The sequence below is a fragment of the Hyla sarda genome, chromosome 6 (genome assembly GCF_029499605.1).
Source record: "Hyla sarda isolate aHylSar1 chromosome 6, aHylSar1.hap1, whole genome shotgun sequence".
Taxonomy (NCBI): domain Eukaryota; kingdom Metazoa; phylum Chordata; class Amphibia; order Anura; family Hylidae; genus Hyla; species Hyla sarda.
The window spans coordinates 110,381,204-110,400,571 of NC_079194.1; the positions used below are offsets into that span (position 1 = coordinate 110,381,204).

Genomic DNA, 19,368 nt, shown 5'->3' on the forward strand with positions numbered 1-19,368 from the left:
TGTTATGACCGTGGCAGCTTTTTGATCAAAATCTTGACATTTCTATCCCATAGAAGTCTATGGAAGAAAAAATACGCCATAAAAAAAAGTAATTTCTTCAATAGAAATCCTGGATTCACCTGATGAAAAAAATCACATGACGTATGATAAAAAAGGTAGGGAAAAATACACAAAAGAAAAAAAACGCCTATACTAAAACCCACTAATTTTTGAAAAGCTACCTCAAAAACTGTATCTTGGAAGTACAAATTAACAGGGCAGTTTTTGTGGCATTTATTTTCAGGTAAAAAAAATAAAACACCAGAAAAAAAAAAAGTCTAAACTTATAAAGATCATTGACAGTTGGTCAATGGTGCATTCACTGTATGTCCTGTGACTTTCGGTGTCCAGTGCCCTTTCCCACTTCTTGCCAGGGTTCAACTGTGTAAAAGTTTAGCTATTCTGGACAAGAAGGTAATTATGTCATCTTGTAATTCACAAGAAGTCAGCTGACCCAGGACAGACCACTTCCTCTGACACATAAAACATTGCAATTTTCTGTTGGTCAGGTGGTGATCACATGACCCAGTTACAGCAATAAACCGAATGGATGTAGCTGTGCTGGAAAGAAACAGATGGCACTGTAGGAATAGTGATGTTGCGTGTGCATGCTATGGACACAACAAACAAAACCTGGAGTGCTTCTTTAATGGAGGGGACCCAGTTCTTATATGTCCATTAAAGTAATTTCCTAACACAACATTTGAAAGACAGAAAACCCCATTGTTTGTCTCAAACAAATGGAGATTGCACCAAACTAAGTAAACATAACAGGATTTACTTAAAAATATACTTGCAACTTATATATTTTATTAGGCTAAAGCTCATATTGTAGTCCAGAGCTACAATCACAATTCTGCTGGCTACCAATGGAAACTGCTGATAAGCTTGCTTACAGACACCTCCCCGGGAGTTAAGCTGAGCTCCACTCAAGCTTAAGAAAAGGTCGTTTTTACTGTTTGAGAACATTCTAGTAGTGTTGAGCGTGAATATTCGAAATGCAAATTTTTACCGCAAATATCGGCACTTTGCAATTTCGCAAATATTTAGAATATAGTGATATATATTCGTAATGACGAATATTCGTTGTTTGGTTTTTTTGCGAATAAGAAATAAGAAATATAAAATGAGAAAGGTAAAGACAACAAGTTGTCCTCTATATAAAAATGAAACAATTTGAGACATTTTAGGAGAGTCGTTTCAGAGTTTTTACTCTTATCAAGACTCCCACCAAATAGACACTGTCCACATGCTGTGAGGTTTTATTAAAATATATAAAAAAAAGCGAAGACCCCAGCTGGTCTGCACAGAGCAAACATCCAGCCGCCGTATCTTCAAATGATGCAGCATGAAATATGATTACAGTTTATGAATTGCATTTCGGCAAGTGTATTTAAAGAGGCCACTGGTGCACGCAGGCCCTCAGTCTGATCCGCATTCACACCCGCCACTGTCATACAATTCTGTCTACATCATTGTCAACCACATCATTACAGGGAATGGGAATGTGGGCGGTGACAAACTTGACATGACAGTATCAGCCAGTGGTAGAAAAAAAGATATTTAAGAATATTCATCATAAAAATAAAAACTTCTGTTTGTTAATAAAAGTTCTGGTATAGTTGGGTGATATCCAGTGTGGCCACCATTACAGCTCTAAAAAGATCAAGAAATGAGAAATATAACTGCCTCAAATACATTAATCCTTTTATAATATTCACTCTTTTGGGTTTAACCAAAATTGAGAATTTCCAATGTCCATGTTTCTAAGCATCAATGAGCTTCCATTTTGATGGATGGAAAGTCATCTTTCTTCCTTATTTATAGAGATGAACACAGTCAATGAATAGTTTTATTCTATACACATTGAAGCACTAAGCTTCTGTCGAGGACCAGTTAAAGGGGTACGCCGCCCCTAGACATCTTATCGCCTATCCAAAGCATCCCAGACATCCGATGCATGGAGGGAACTTTGCTCCGTGCCGGATGACTAGTAATGCGAGGAGGAGACTCATGATCTCACAGTAACACCCCACTCGTGACGTCACGCCCCCTCCCATAGACTTGCATTGAGGGGGCGTGGCCGTGAAGTCACGAGTGGGGCATGGCCGTGTCGTCACAAGCTTCTGGCGCTGCACCGGACTCTCTAAACAAATGCCGGGTGCAGCAGGGAGATCGTGGGGGTCCCCAGCAGCCAGACCCTCCCGTCAGGCTTTATCATTCACAGCGCAGCAGCAAGCACAGGAGGAGAGGTACGTCCTCCGGCTACCTCAGTAGTGGATGTCCCCCCTCCCCCTAAACAGCAGCCAGACACCTGTGGCGGTGACTTCTCCCAGAACATAATTTGATGGGAGAAAGCCAAGAGGCCTCCATAGCTGAACCCATATACTGTAAGTCCATGGGTTTGGCTGACTTTTGCCATAAGTATATGGGAACCTTAATCTTAGAGCCTAAACCTTAGACTATATAGTTTAACCAAAGTCTATGACCCATACAGTCAAAATTTATTGAGACAGCCACATGAAATTGCATTAAAAAGTTGGTCCCCTTACGATGGCAAGTATGCATAATATATGATAAAACTATAAATTTGTTGCAGGGAATCTTGTCTAGATAATAAGGTGATTTTATCACAGAGGTTATCTTTTGAACATGTTTCACTATATTGTGTTTTTATTTATTTATATGGAACACAAGAGATGCAACATTTAAGGTAATAGTGCCCTACCTGGATATGAACTTATGCTTCCTATTGTTGCTACATTACCATGAACTCTGTTGTCAGTGTTGAGATTTTAAGAACATTGTGTTCCGTAAAACAGTAGTTTCTATGTCTGAATTCTGTCATGTTCTGTAAACAGTGGTTGCTGGAGTAAAGGTCATTTGCTAATGAATTTAACGAACTTTAAAGTAACTTGCTTTGTATAGCAAATGAAAAAGCACGTAAGTGCACTCACTGCTCAACAGAGAAGGTTGCGTCAAGGAGTCCAGTTGACTGGGTGCTGGGTCACAGCATAAGCGCATCTGTGTGGCGCTCGGAGGCTACGCCGGCAGTTTCGCACGTGAGTGCGTGCTTCTTCCGGCCTCAAAGAGGCCGGAAGAAGCACGCACTTACTTGCGAAATTGCCGGTGTAGCCTCCGAGCGCCACACACCTGCGCTTATGCTGTGACCCAGCACCCCGTCAACCGGACTCCTTGACGCAGCCTTCTCCGTTGAGCGGTGAGTGCACTAACGTGCTTTTTCGTTTGCTATACATTGATACTTCATACACTGGTATGTACACCCCACAGGAGATATCGTAATAGGTCGCCGAGAACATTACTGCAGTTCGTGGAAGGTGAAGTTGCTTTTTGTGTGCTCTCCCCTTTCCAACTTCATTTTTTGTAATTGCTTTGTATTTATCAGAACTGAAAGTGATTTGAGAAAAAAAAAAAAAAAGGTGCAAAGAATTTCTTAAAAAAGCTATTTTATCACCCGTACTGATCTGCGCTGCTCAAGGCATTACTAATCATAAATACAACACAACTCTGACAAGTCCTTGATCATAGGAAGACATCTATGGAGGGGGGAACTCTAGAAAACTTGTGCTAATCACATGCTAATATCTTTGTCAGTAGCATACTCTCACAAGTCTTTCTCGGTGGGATTGCTGATATGTATTTCAGCCTGACAAGTACACGGCTCGACATGCTTCACTGCACAGTTTCCTTAAGAAGTGAGACATCTGCGGATTCCTCATGTGTTTTCAACTGGGCCGATTTGGCATTGCACACTTTCCATAAGATTGAGATGTGTACAACAGCTGTCTTGTTCCTGCTTAGATTTTACTCTCACATATGCGCTGTCTGAGATGAAAAATTACTTTTTCTTTTTTAAAGTCCAAAAAACGTAGGCGCATAGCATAAAAATGTCTGGACTCCATGATGATGTGCTTCACATAGACATAAGTAATGGATTTAGAGTCAGAATGGACTCCAGTGAATACTCTGATGGGCCCAATTTCACAAACAGTAAGGGGTTTCAAAGATTCTGTAGAGGAAAACCCATCAAACAGTAAATCTAGCCAATCAACGACTGCCAGTGACAATTTTTACAAAGTAAATTCACAAGTATCCTATTAGACTTTAGTAATGATACACATGTGCAATGTACAATATGAGAATAAAAGCTTGCACTCACCGCTCCTGTAGACTATATTTCATACAGTCAGTCCGTTCCGGCAAGGAGACTTCATTGATGCGGGGTGCTCAGAGGCAAACAGCCGTTTTCGCACAGTAGGTGTGTTCTTCTTCCGGCCTCTAAATAGAGGCCGGAAGAAGCACACACCTACTGTGCGAAAACGGCTGTTTGCCTCTGAGCACCCCGCATCAATGAAGTCTCCTTGCCGGAACGGACTGACCGTATGAAATAGTCTGCAGGAGCGGTGAGTGCAAGCTTTTATTCTCATATTGTACATTGCATATTGCTTTAGCTATTTTAAGCTTAGCACCCTGAAGTAGCACTCTTTTTCATTTTACCGGCTGCTGTCCTGTTCGTTGGGATTAGCGTTTTTCCCTAGCTGTATGCATGGAGCAGTCTGATTGTGCCCTCTGAATCAGTCTCTGTTGCTGATACACATGTGCAATGATGGCACCATAGTTTAAGGTAGACAATGACATGCATGTGTTTATAGCTTTACTCTATAATGTGCCCTTTAAATCATTTAGTGGGCCCCAGGTATCCCAGTCCAACACTGAATGGACTTATACGATGTAACCAGAATGTAGACATCTCTAAATCAAGATTCAAAAATCAAGATGGACTTTCATGGAAGTCACCCATAGTTCTCCATTGGCTAAAGAAGCCTTTGTCTTTTTAATGACCTTACAATTGGGAGTGACACGGGGTCAGGACAAAATATTGCCCAAGTTTATTCCAAAAAGGGTTTCAGGAAAAACTGGTGTAACTGGTATTTAACATAGGTGAATCTTGTAACACCTCACAGACTGGAATCAAATTCTTACATTTGACATTTTTGTATTTTCATTAAATCAGTTTAATAAAACTATCTTCGCGATTCCCCAGGACGCTTAGCGCAGTTCAGATCTAGCTCCGTCACAGACCTTTAAAACAAGGCAGCATTGAAAAGGTGCCTCCTGGAACGAAACATTCATAGCCAGAACATCTGCAAGTAAACATCAGTATAACTCATTTACTGTGAAGCTGTGAACATACAAATACCACATGTTTGTCTTGAGATTCAAAGAGCTAAATCATACAGCCCTAGATCTGACCATTTGCAAGCTACATGAAAACAATTATTACAGTTCCATATTAAATCAAACAGTAATACTCTTCAAAAGAAAAAAAAAAAAAAAGCACAAGAAGGGGCCTTCTGATACACACAGTAAAACATATAACCAGAAAGTTCTATAGATAGATAGGTGAACAGTGCCGTCATTTCATTATATTATATAGGAACATACTTGAGGGTTACAGCAAATATTGAACCATTTTAGGTAGCTCTGCTTTTAAATACTTACTTTTATGGTAACTTCACATTATAATTTCTCACATTTTTGTTCATCTGCCATATGCAACAGATTACGCAACAAAAATGCCAAAGGGGTAGAATAAACCAAGAGGTAGGCAGGTGGGTTCAAATCCCACCAAGGACAACATTTTCAAAGAGTTTGTATATTCTCTCCATGTTTGCGTGGGTTTCCGCCAGATACTCCCATGCTTTAAAACATACTGATAGGTTCAGATTATGAGCCCCAATGGGGACAGGGACCAATTTTAGTGTACAGCGCTGCGAAATCTGTCTGCTTTATATAAAATAAAGAATTATTGGTGCACTCCTTGGTTTACTAAATTGATCACCTGGGACTCTCTGGCTGTTAAAGAGGTATTCCAGTATCAGAAAATAGTATTTAAATGGGACTATAACCCTGAGATATTTAACTTACTATAGTGTTATACCTAATTGTACTGGCTTTATAATAATTTTACTTGATTCACCCCTGACAGGAAGTTCAGTTCTTTTTCAGTGTGGTGATGTCTCCAGCTTTCAGTCTTCTCCCTCTTTTCCAAGACAATGGATCATCCTCCCTGTCTCACTAGCCCCACTCTCTGAGTGATGTCATCACCTCTGACCAGTCCCTACGGCCTACATCACCATCTCCCTGTCATATACACATATATCTTTGATGGGGACATTTAGGGAGGTGTATTTACAGCATGCTGCCTTGTGCTGAGCAATGCCAGAGGAAGAGGAGCAGACAGGGAATGAATAGCAGGTGTTGTAACTGTGTGATAGTCTGCTGTGAAATTGGATGTTCTGCAGGACTTGAAGGAGGGCTGTGGGAGGGGAGCATGCAGGATGGGAAGGTTGTGATAAAGAAACTCAGGGATAGCAATACATTCTGGAATCATACTACTAAGAAACTGCTTGACCAGGAACTACAGTACTAACACCAAATACAAATTGAGTTTGTACTGGTCAGACAGGTATGCAAGCAATGCTATATATGCTTCTGTACCATTTTTATGATTTTAATCGGATGCTTTGATCAGTGGTATACATAGAGAATGGGTGATCCTATGGCAAATAATAAAAACTGAGGCCCTTTCCAGCAGATCCTTGGTACCATCACACTACTGATTACCTGTGCCTTTTCTATGTCCCTTATTTGCTATTTCAGTTTCTGGGGAGACCACATTCTCATGAAGGTTTTCCTTATCTATTAAAATGAGACATAAACTTGCCAGCTTGGGGTGCACACTTTGGAAGAGAACCTATCATTGGCTTGTGCCTATGGGCTCCAACTTTGGGGAGTTGGGGCACAGTATGTGGGGACAGTATGTGCCCCAAAAGTATACTAGTCATTGTAAGGTAGGTGTCACTCCGAATTGAAGGGCTGTCAGTTAGGAGCCTCCCCATGGATCCTATAGCACCAATAAAACCCTATACTGTGCCTCTATGTCAGTGCCCCCTTACAATAACTTTCCACTTGAATGCCGGGAGTTGTTAAACAATTATAGTTAAAAGGAAATACATTACATACATACACACCACAAGGCGATTAAAACCCACGTACACAGGAAGAGATCTATAGCGTAAGAGACAAGACAACAATATTGACGTATAGTTGTCTAACCACAGAAAAACCGTCCCATTTACTGTACACTAACTACATGGTGGAACTTATTACAATCCTGTCTTTTAAAGGGGTTCTCCCCTGGGAAAAAAAAAAAATTAATCAACTGGTGCCAGAGAGTTAACAGATTTGTAAATTATTTCTATTAAAAAATCTTAATCCTTCCTGTACTTATCAGCTGTTGTATGCTACAGAGGAAGTTCTTTTCTTGTTGAATTTCCTTTCTGTCTGACCACAGTGCTTTCTACTGACACAGTGCTTTCTACTGCAAATCCCCATAGTAAACCTGCTTTTTTTTTTTTTTTTTTTAAATCAACTGGTGCCATAAAGTTAAACAGATTTGTAAATTACTTCTATTAAAAGAACTTCCTGTGGAGCATACAACAGCTGATAAGTACAGGAAGGATTAAGATTTTTTAATAGAAATAATTTACAAATCTGTTTAACTTTATGGCACCAGTTGATTAAAAAAAAAAAAAAAAAAAAAAAAAAAAAAAAAATTATATATATATATATATATATATATATATATATATATATATATATATATGTGTGTTTTCCAAGGGAGTACCCCTTTAGGTCAACCAAAGATCTCCATGGAGAAGACAAAACAAAACACAGACAAAAGTACCCGACAGTGGATCTGCAGCTAAATACATAGCAAGCAGTGACGCTGGGCAGCCAGCCTGAAGTCATCAAGAGAAGTTCTTCAATGTGAAACATGGAACCGGCCATCAAACTCAGATTGCAAAAATGTGGTGTTCACCACATGAAAGTCGAGTCGTATTGTAACAATTGTCTTCAGGAACTGCGATGATTGTCATTGTGCCAGTCCAATTCCTACAGTAGCTAATGAAGTCTGCAAATTGTTGCTTGTCTTAAAGTCAGGCTGTTATCCCAAAAGATTGGTTCTCAAGAATTCTACATGTAAAGTCTCCATTTGCAATGTCTAATGTCAGTGAACAATAGTGTTTCCCAACCAGTGTGCCTCCAGCTGTTGCAAAACTCTGGTGTAGAAACACTGGTGTAGAAGCTTACATAACAATAGACAGTAAGCTCCTAAACTCTTCACAGTGTTGACTGCAGGCAGACAGAATCTTTCCATCTATACTGTGAAATTGGGTTAAAGGGGAACTCCAGTGGAATTTTGATTTTTTTTAAATCAACAGGTGCCAGGAAGTTAAACAGATTTGTAAACTTTTCTTTTTCTTTTTTCTCTCTTTTCTTCTTCTTCCTCTAGGGGGGATAGGGGGCGGGGGGGATGGGTGGAAGGAGGGTAAAAATTAAAAAATTGTATAAAATATTGTATTCTTTTTTTATTTGTAATATGTGGTGGTAATAAAAAGAGATTAAAAAAAAAACATTTGTCAACTACTTCTATTTAAAATCTTAATCCTTCAAGTACTTATCAGCTGCTGTATGCTCCACAGGAAGTTCTTTTCTTTTTGAATTTATTTTCTGTCTGACCACATTGCTCTCTGCTGACACTGCTGTCCATGTCAGGAACTGTCCAGAGCAGGATAAGTTTGGTATGGGGACTTGCTCCTGTTCTGGACAGTTCCTGAGACAGACAGAGGTGTCTTATTTTTTTATTTTTTATGTTTTTTTCCAGCGAAGTACCCCTTTAAGGGCTTTTCCACTAAGGCTATGTTCAGATGGAAATTCTGTATGGATTTCCGCTTCTAATTCCACATTTAGTTTCCGCATAAATTTAGAGCCAATACCCTTCAATGGGATTCAGCTGTACCATTCACACAGTAGAATTTCCGCATCTGCTTTTCGCATTCCACATAAAGAAAGGTACTACCCTAAATTTGTGCTGAATTTTGATGCGGAATCCCATTGAAGTCAATGGGTCTTTCTTTTCTCCCCCCAAATGCGGAATTGATGCGGATTTCGTGTGGAATTTGTGAGGATTCCGCATGAAATGTAACCAAAGCAATCCATGCAGATTTCATGTGGAATTATGCATATATGCAGAAAAATTTGGAAATGCCACGTCTGCATCATTTGGCCAGAATTCCGCATCTTTATGCGGAAATTATGTCGTGTGAACATTGCCTAATACTAGTGTTTGTTTTACTTTAATATTATTTAATGCATTAGTTATCATAGAGTTTTCGTCGTCTGCAGAATAATGTTGAGTATAACTAATCCCCACACTTAAAGGGGTACTCCGCCCCTAGCATCTTATCCTCTATCCAAAGGATAGGGGATAAGATGTCAGACTGCCGGGGTCCCGCTGCTGGGGACCCCCGGGATCTCCGCTGAGGCACCCACCTGTCATTACTGCACAGAGGGGCCGGAGCATTGTGACGTCACGGCTCCGCCGACTTGTGACATCACAGCCCGCCCCCTTAATGCAAGTCTATGGGAGGGGGCGTGATGACCGCCACACCCCCTCCGATAGACTTGCATTGAGGGGGCGGGCCGTGATATAACGATGCTCCGGCCCCTGTACTACCTGTCATTACTCACAGAGCGAGTGTGCTCTGTGCAGTAATGATAGCGGGGTGCAGCAGTGGAGATCCCGGGGGTCCCAAGCAACGGGACCCCGGCAATCTGACATCTTATCTCCTATCCTTTGGATAGGGGATAAGATGCTAGGGGCGGAGTACCCCTTTAAGTATTCCACGTTTCATTTTTGTAAAAATAAATTTATATTTCCATTACCCTTAGTCAATTTTGGAGCCCCTTTAGATTATTCCTCTTGGAACTGTATAATTACATTGATAACCGGGTGTTACCATTTCCACCTGTGAATAGGGTATGTCCCAGTAGTCAGATCTCTGCATTGTGCTGATTCTCTTAAAAATTTATGAAAAAAACTAAGAAAATATGCCATGGAACTATTTAATTCATCATATCAGTATTTTATAAAACCAGACATGGCAGAAGCACTGATTCTGGCATTTTTTAACCATTCATTTACTGTTGCTGGTTAGCACAGGGAGCTGATCGGAATCACCATGGCAAAATCATGGGGTCCCGATCAGCAGAGAGAACAGGTAGAGGTCCCTTAGGCTTGGTTCACACCACGTTTTTCAAATACGGTTACCGTATACGGTTTTCCGCTAAAAACGTATGGCAAAAACCGTATGCAACTGTATACAACCGTATGACTCCAAATTAAAACGTATAAGTTTTTTCCCCATACGGTTCTATCAGTTTGCATCAGTTTTTGCCTACGGTTTTGCTATTTTGTTGGAATTAGTTTTCCAGCAATGTAATAAAGTTACTATTGTTCTATTGAAATTCCAATCTGCGCATGTGTCAACTCCATAAACGGATTAGAAAAACCGTGTGCAACCGTATTCTGAAATTCTGTGTACGGTTCTCATAGACAACAATGTTAAAAGAACCGCATACGGTTCGCATACGGTTTTCCAACCGGAGGCAAAAACGTGGTCGACAGCGTTTTTGCCTACGGTTGAAAAATCGCCAAAACCGTATCCGAGGCAAAACGGATGCAACCGTACACAACATTTGGAATACGGTTTACAATGCATTCTCTATGCATACGGTTTCGGATACGGTTGTATACATTTTTTTGCGGAAAACCGTATACGGTTACCATATTTGAAAAACGTGGTGTGAACCCAGCCTTACCTAGCTTTGTCACGTCTGATGGGAGCTCCAGATGTGCAGGCAGCCTCGGCAGCCTGTATAAGTGGAGTACCGATAACATAGCATTGTTATGTGTTTGCAATCAATAGAGTATAGTTAATAGTTCCTTATGAGGAAGAAAAAATATTTAAAAAATAAATAAAAAAAAAGGTTAAAAATGTAAATTTTTAAACTTTACGTTTAAACTAATAAAACTTTACATTTACTAAGAGTAGTGATTTACATGGCAGGCTTAAAAGGGTTTTTCTAGTTATGAAAAGGTTATCCGACTGCTGAAACAACATATCCACACACCAGAATTGGGCCTATTCAGAATTGGGCCTATGTCTCTCCACTGAGAGCTCCAGCCCCCACCTTCCAAGACAAACTGGTATTGGGAGTGAAGGGTCTGTCAATCACCCGATGCAGCAATGTCCACCTCAGCTTGCGATTGGCTGAGCAGGCCGTTACTTCTGAGACTAATATGTCACTGAGGGTGGGGCCCTGAGCACTTAGTGGGGAGAGATGGGCCCCATGGAGACACTTATCCCCTATCATGTGGATTGAGTATAAGTTTTTCATAACTGGAATACGTCTTTTAGATTGGTGTGGAAATCACCAATTCTATTAAATTTAACATAAAATGTTCCATAAACTATAAATACAAGCTGTTTGTGCTTAACATGACACAATGACCCTCCAAATTTGGCTAATCTGGATTATCTTCACCCTCTCAGGCACTTGTGTATTCATGGGGTGGTTTAATCCCTAACAGATCCATTTTAGTCCAGCTCTTGTCTGGCTCTGGCTTGTCCTGTGATCTGTGTTATATTAATTTTACATTGCAATGCGATCATGAAAAAACTATGAAGTCTTGGCTGCGCTTAAATGCTGGACCTCAGCTATTATTTGAAACTCCTACCTCCCCAAATCCCGAGCGCCATTTTATCAACATAATATGAGCAGATACATATTGTTCTTCTGCCAACATGAGAAATCTTCTACAGCTGTTTCTTAATTTCTTGAAATCACATACAAAGGGGTCAGGACTGTGTGAGCTGAATGCAGCGATTTTCCAAAAATGCCTCAGCAGTGCACATTTTTATAGGAAAAATATATACGTCTTAAAACAAGGATATATATTTCTACTTTATTGTTTAATGTATATTCATAAACGCATATGGAAAAGGGTTATTCTATGCCGATATCATATTACCACCATAAATGTGCACTTACTAATATGAGTGGTAATAGCCAAATTGCTAATGAACATACAACATACATGAAGGTCCTGCATCCTAGTGAAACATCTGTAACAGGGCTCCCATTTACCATTTACAATACTGCTATCTGGACATATTTTGCACACACAATCTCTTTATAAGGTCTGATCAATCCAAAATGCAAAGTGAGAAATGTACATCAAGAGCAGCATTATTACAGATATATATCTACCCCAGTTATCTATGCATCCTGCATTGGGCAGATAACAGATCATGAAAGCTGTATAGCAGTGGTATGGCTATGAGCACCAAGGCAACAACTGGACCATATTGGCCCTAGAAATCAATCCCAACGTAGCTTTGTATTTTCCACAACTATGCTTTGTTTGGTCGCTCTTGCCATTAAGGTCCAGTTTTTTAATTCCTTTGTCACATTCGGAGTAGGAAACAGTGCAACTTGGATCGCACCCCAACCACTGTCCCTATGTACTTGGACGATTTGTCCTACACAGGGAGACGGTCCTTACATTTACCTAAGTGCAGGGGCATCAGAGTAGTTAGAATAGTCAGAAAAACCAGGTCAACAACACGTGGGCATATCAGTACCAAATCAGAAAACGAGGGGTAATCAGATTACAGGTCAGAAGTCAGAAACCAAGATAGCAACGGAATACAAAATTACAAATCAGGGCCGAATCAGGACAGGCAATGGGTCAAACCTAGAAAGTGGCATTGCACAAATGCAGCAAACAACGATTAATCAGGTCAGGCATCAATGTTTTACCTGGGCCAGTGATTGGGTGAGCACAGTATGACACACTGGTCCTTCGAGGTCACTCTGGGCCCAAGTGTTAGCTCAGGAAAGGATTGCAGCGGGGGACCAGAGCAGGACACTGGAGTTGAGTATAAACTGTAGAAGGGGCATTGTTCTAACCCCCCCCCCAGGGTCACAACTCTACTAAGCACAGCCAATATATGGACTGGCCATGGTGCCTATTTAAATGATAAAGGAAATGCGGTGTTCATGTGGGCACCATGACTATATCCCTGCTTATTAATGTCAAGAGCTCTGCCGAACAAACGTTGCAGGACAGGCCATCACTGTTAATGTCCCAGAGAACTCCTTTAAATCAACTTTGAGAATTATTCATAAGGTCCTTTAATGAAACCAGATATTTTATCCTTGCTTCACCCCTTCCCTCCCATCTGTAGCTCAAAGCAGAAAAAAATCAGACACTCCAGACACATAGCTTCTTTAACCCAACATATTTGGGGAAAATCTCTGGAAAATTGGCTCATCAAACCTACAAACTGTCATACTGCGGCCTCAGGAAAGGCTGCGAGCCAAGCGAAGATTAGGGACGTACACTGTAACAAATTGATATACCTGAAGCAGTTTGAAGATCACAGGGAAGCCTTGGCGCTGATCGTTTCTAGAACGCACATTATATCTTATTAAATCTCAGATTTCATTCATTATTTTAAGATGCAGTGAAAAGAAGCTCTTCAGCAATTATTGCAATCTATCACCAGGTCTTATCAAAGCTTGTCGCTGGTTAAAAAAAAAAAAAATGCACTCTCTTCAGGAGAGATTAGACAGCTTAGAGGGAATCTATCATTAAGAAACACTCTAATCCCATTTAACTTTAAACACAGCCATAATTAGAGTCGTCTATTCTTCTGTTCCATAGCAACTTCACTATTATCGGTTAAAAGTGATCCCTTGAAGCTGTATAAACTAACACACAAAAGACGTTGTATCATCCTTCTCACCTTTAAAGGGTAAATTTATCTTTGAACAGCTTATGTACAGATATATTGCATTACTCCTACAGCCTATATTATTGCATTTTAGAACTGCATTCACATTTCAGCTGGTTGCAATTCGGAGGGGGTGTACAAACAGGGGAAGGAGTATAGGGCATTTTGTGTTCATGGGAAAAGTTTTTTTTTTTTTTAGTAAGGCTTTTAAGGGGTACTCCACTGCAAAACATTTTTTTTTTTAAATGAACTGGTGCCAGAAAGTTAAACAGATTTGTAAATTACTTCTATTAAAAACTCTTAATCTTTCCAGTACTTATCAGCTGCTGTATGCTCCAGAGGAAGTTATTTTCTTTTTTAATTTCCTTTCTGTCTGAGTACAGTGCTCTCTGCTGACACCTCAGTCCATGTCAGAAACTGTCCAGAGCAGGATAAGTTTGCTATGGGGATTTGCACCTACTCTGGACAGTTCCTAAAATGGACAGAGGTGTCTGCAGAGAGCACTGTGGTCAGGCAGAAAGGGAATTCAAAAATAACAGCTGATAAGTACTGGAAGGGTTACAATTTTTAAATAGAAGTATAGAAAAATCTGTTTAACTTTCTGGCACCAGCTGATTTAAAAAAAAAATGTTCGGAGCTTTGTTCTTGTGACGTATTTATGTTATCAACTCGGTTCTGATTATGTATTTATGTACTAAGATTAGTTCTGCGGCTGTATTTATGTTATAGGCTTGGTTCTGGAGGTGTGTTAATTTTATGAGCTTGGTTCTGGTGCTTTATGTAGGAGTACAGTTTTTGTGTTGTATTTACAGTATAAAGTGAGCTTGGAACAGTCACTATATGTCATGAGCTTGATTCTGGTGCTGTATTTAAAGGGGTACTCCGGTGCTTACACATCTTATCCGCTCCGGGGACTGATTACAAACAGGGTGAGGTGTGCAAGATCCCGGGGGTCCTCATCGGCGGGACTCCTGCGATCAGGCATCTTATCCTCTATCCTGTGGATAGAGGATAAGATGTGTAAGCACATGAGTACCCCTTTAAGTTATGGACTTGGTCCTGGTGCATTAGTTATTTTCTGAGCTTGATTCTGGTGCTTCATTTATGTTATGGGCTTGGTTGTGGTGTTGTAATAATGTTAGGAATTTGGTTCTGGTGCTCTATTTCTGTATTGAGATTGTTTCTGATGCTGTATTTATGTTATAAGCTTGGTTCTGGTGCTATATTTATGTGATGAGGTTGACTTGGGCAAACTATTTATTTTATAAGCCTGGTTCTGGTGCTGTATCCATGTTGTTTGATTTTGCATTTGAACATAAAACTTTTGATTCATGGAGGTATGGTAGAAATAAGGGAGACTGCACATGCCACACTATTGCCCTGTCTATGCATGGTGCCCAACTTACACTAAAAGGATTTCACATGGCTTTGTTAAAGGTGCATATATTGCTCCAGAAGTAAAGGATGAGTGCAAGTAGTAAGTCTTGATAGTTATGCATATGATCATAAAGTGGCAATTGGCAAACTAGTTTAAATTCTAGCCAAGAAGGATTAGGAGCAAAAAAATCTGAAGCATACAATTTTGCTACATACAATAATATGCAGACATTAGGAACACGGAGAATACTGGGAGATTTCAGCTCTGAAACCTTCCCAACTGTGCAGGCTGTAGATAGCATACAGATGCCATAAGTCAATATATATAAAATACTAGTTATATTACTCGCACATCAACAAAAACATAAAATATAAAGGATAGCGTTCAACACTTCAGTCATGTAGCCTTGTGCCTAAATATAGAAGATATGTCTCAGGACATGAAGGTCAACTGTTATCCCATTCCATGGCATGTGTTAAAATTCACTTCCAGGACATCTTTTAAAAAAAATCTTATATACTTCCCTTTAGCAAAGAGGTCATGGACCTCTCATCAGCTTTGACATGAAACGTAACCAGGCAGCTCAGACATACCTCCATAATCCTGTCATGAATCTGAAGTCCCCCTTCTTTGGCAGCCGGGCCACTGTCGACTATTTTTGAAACAAAAATTCCTTCACTGGAGGGACCATCTTGGTTGTCCTGCAAAAAAAACATAAAAGAAAATATAGCTATAGCAAATTGTGGATTGTATTATCATGTTTTCATTTAAATTTTTTAAATCCATAATCCTTTGCACACACATGCCGAACATAATTCAGTCTTCCAGTGGTCTTCCAGTTTATAATATAGATAAGCTATAACCTATAGGTGATGAGTTATTAACTGGGGAATCGAGTAGCATTGGGCTCCAGTCCCCGACTTATATCTCATGATCGCAGTGGGTCTTAGGAGTGAGACCAGGTGTGATGAAGAACTTTTGACACGTCTGAGAAACATGTAAAACGTTATTAATGGACAGTAATGCTTTGATAGTTCACATTGATTTAATAGGTAATGCGTATTGTAGTGTATGTCGAAAGTTTTTTTTTCCATTTTGTTATGTTGTGGCCTTGTGCTAAAATACAATTTAAGAAATTAGAAATCTTTACTAATTTATTGAAAAGGAAAAATTTTAATATTACATTGACATAAATATTCAGACCCTTGTACTTAGATGAAGCACCTTTGGCAGCCATTACTGCCTCCAGTCGTTGGACATTCCGGACACTGCGGGGGGCTGGCATAATATGCAGGGCGCTGGCTAGGACCGCACAGGAATGTGCTGTCTCATAGACGGATATGCATTCCGTGCGGACTCCACACAAAAAATGAACGTGTTCATTCTTGGACACAGAAAATTAAATTTTCATGCTAGAAACATCTGGCATGGAAATTCCACCATGTGCACGGAGCCGCAGAATCCTGTTGAATTCAACGGGACACTGCTGCAGCAGAATTTCTGTGCTGGATTCCAATGCGGAATCCAGAATGGAAATTCCGACGTGTGAACATGGCCGTACACACCTGAGTTTGGGGTTTTTCGGCCATTCTCTGTAGATCATCTTAAACTCTGTCAAATTGGTGGAGTCCATTGGTGGAAGCCACTTTCAGGTTTCTCTCCAAAGGTTTGATTTGGCTTAAGACAGGGCTCTGGCTGGGCCATTCAAGGCCATTCACAGAGTTTGGTTTCCTGATCCCCTCCTGTGTTGTTGTTACTGTACTTTTTTGCAAAAGCCAAGTGGGCTTTTATGTGTCTTTAACTGAGGATAGGATTATTTCTGATAACTCTGCCATAAAGCCCAGATTAGTGGGGTGCTGCAGTAGCCATTGGAGTGACCATTGGATTCTGTATCATCTTTCTTATCAAAACCCTTACCAAGCTCATAGAAGAGTCCTGGTTTTTGTAAACCTCTTCCATTTAAGTATCATGGAGGACACTGTGCACTTGGGAACTTTTAGAGCAGGATACACTTGTTTGGGCCCCTGTTCAGATCTGTGTCTCCACACAATCCTGTCTCTAAGCTCCACTGGCAGTTCTTTCCCGCAACTAATGGTTTGGTTCTTGCTCTGGTCTCTGTGAGACCTTTTATAGACAGGACTGTGTCTTTCTAAATCCTGTCCAGTCCCCTGAATTTACTACAGGTGACTCAGATCAAGGTGTAGAAACATCTTATAGATGATTGAGAGAAATGGGAGGAGCCCAAAAATAAATTTCACGTCATAACAAAAGGTCTGACTACTTACAGTATGTCCATGTTATTTTCCATTTTTAATACATTTGCTAAATTTGTTTTTTTTAAAGTCTCATTATAGGGTATTGAGTGTGGAATGATGGGAAACAATACATGTTTTTTATTTTAGCTGCAATATAACAAAATGTGAAAAAAACTAAAGGGACTGAACTTGTCCTTGCATTGTACTTTTCTTTTTTACAATATTTGGTAGTAATTTTTTCCAGGGTTTCTCCTGAAAAGGTTAGATAATATTGGTATAGTGGCTGCAGTTGCAGCCAGGACTTGGAGCCTATAGAGGTCCATAAGATCCCTTTGCCACTTGAGGAGACTTAGGGCCCATTCACACTGAGGAATTCACGAGGAATTTACTCGAGTTATTCCTCGTGAATTCTCCGCTTGAAAAAATACAACATCTCTTCTTCCCGTAGACCTTTATCGTTCACACTGCGGAAATTCCGCTCACGGAATTCCGTGGCGGAATTCCTCTCCGCTTGTAGAAAAAGCATGTTCATTTTTCAAGCGGAATCCACAAGCAGAATCCCATAGAAAAAAATATTTACAATTTAATTCTACCACACAATGTTTTCGAGCGGAATCTGCGCAGAATTTGCACGGAAAATTCCGCACAAAAAAAAGAAAAGGGAAATTCTAGCAAAAAAAACCCAGTTTCCTCCTATATTTCCGTGCGGAATTCCGCACCAATTCCGTGCAAATTCCACGTGAAAAGCGAGAATTCCTTGCCAATTCCTCAGTGTGAACGGAGCCTCAAAGGGGTACTCCGGTGGAAAACTTTTTTGTTTTTTTTAAATCAACTGGTGCCAGATTTGTAAAAATCTTAATCTTAGATTAAAAAATCTTAATCATTCCAGTACTTTTTAGCTGCTGAATACTACAGAGGAAATTCTTTTCTTTGTGGAATATAGCGCTCTCTGCTGACATCACAAGCACAGTGCTCTCTGCTGACATCTCTGTCCATTTTAAGAACTGTCCAGAGTAGGAGAAAATCCCCATAGCAAACATATGCTGTTCTGGCCAGTTCCTAAAATGGACAGGGATGTCAGCAGAGAGCACTGTGCTCGTGATGTGCACAGTGCACTGTGCTCGTGGGCCTTATTACAGATTTAGCAATGTGTCATAGGAGCTTCACATTATGCTTATTACCGGTAATTTGTCACCCACTAGTCTGTACAGTGATGACAAGCCACTGTTTTTTGCTACAGTGAAGCAGTCGGTACCCGCAGGGGCTGGAATCATTACTGGATGAGAATTATTATAATGGGTTAATATTTCCATGGAACATGTGTGTCATTCGAACAATTGTTTAATACAATGCCCAGGGCTTAGTGTAATTACTTACAAGACTAGTTATGAAGATAAGATCAGTGGAATAAGCCCATCATAGTGGTGATTTACACCAAGGCCTTTTCACGTTATGTGCACCTTTATATAATAATAAATGAGTTAATAGCAGAACTGAGTGTGAATAATAAACCTCAATATAAATAGTGACATCAGTGAATTATAAATAATATTTTATCACTGAGCATTGGTGACTGTTACAGTATGTAATAGATGACTTCACCAAACAACGTTATATAAAATGAGAGGGTGTTAACCTTGTTGTAATGCCAATACTATAAATACCAATTCTAATTGAAGTCATGTAATTGGGATATCCACTGTGCCCAGATCCACCAGACCATTGCCAGTCTGTAGGCTTCTCAATATTAAAGGGGTACTCCTGTGGAATTTTTTTTTTTAAACCAACTGGTGCCAGAAAGTTAAACATATTTGTAAATTATACAATGAAAAAGAGGTAGCGTGCACTCACCGCGGGTAAACAGCTGCAGGCCCAAGGTCCGGGATCACCACGGCATAGACGAAGACGGTAAGGGGCGCTCAGAGGCTACGCCGGCTGTTTCGGACGTAGGAACGTCCTTCTTCCG

At 40.2% G+C, this 19,368-nt stretch overlaps 1 protein-coding gene across 5 annotated transcripts in view; it reads right to left on the reverse strand.

The window, feature by feature from the left end:
* The window catches only part of PDZRN3 (PDZ domain containing ring finger 3), a 268,499-nt gene that overhangs the window by 201,538 nt on the left and 47,593 nt on the right, over positions 1–19,368 (reverse strand). For all 5 annotated transcript variants that reach the window (XM_056524638.1, XM_056524636.1, XM_056524642.1 and 2 more), the window contains one exon: positions 15,741–15,848. In XM_056524638.1, the coding sequence (XP_056380613.1) occupies positions 15,741–15,848 (108 nt within the window). The remainder of the gene's footprint in view (positions 1–15,740; positions 15,849–19,368) is intronic.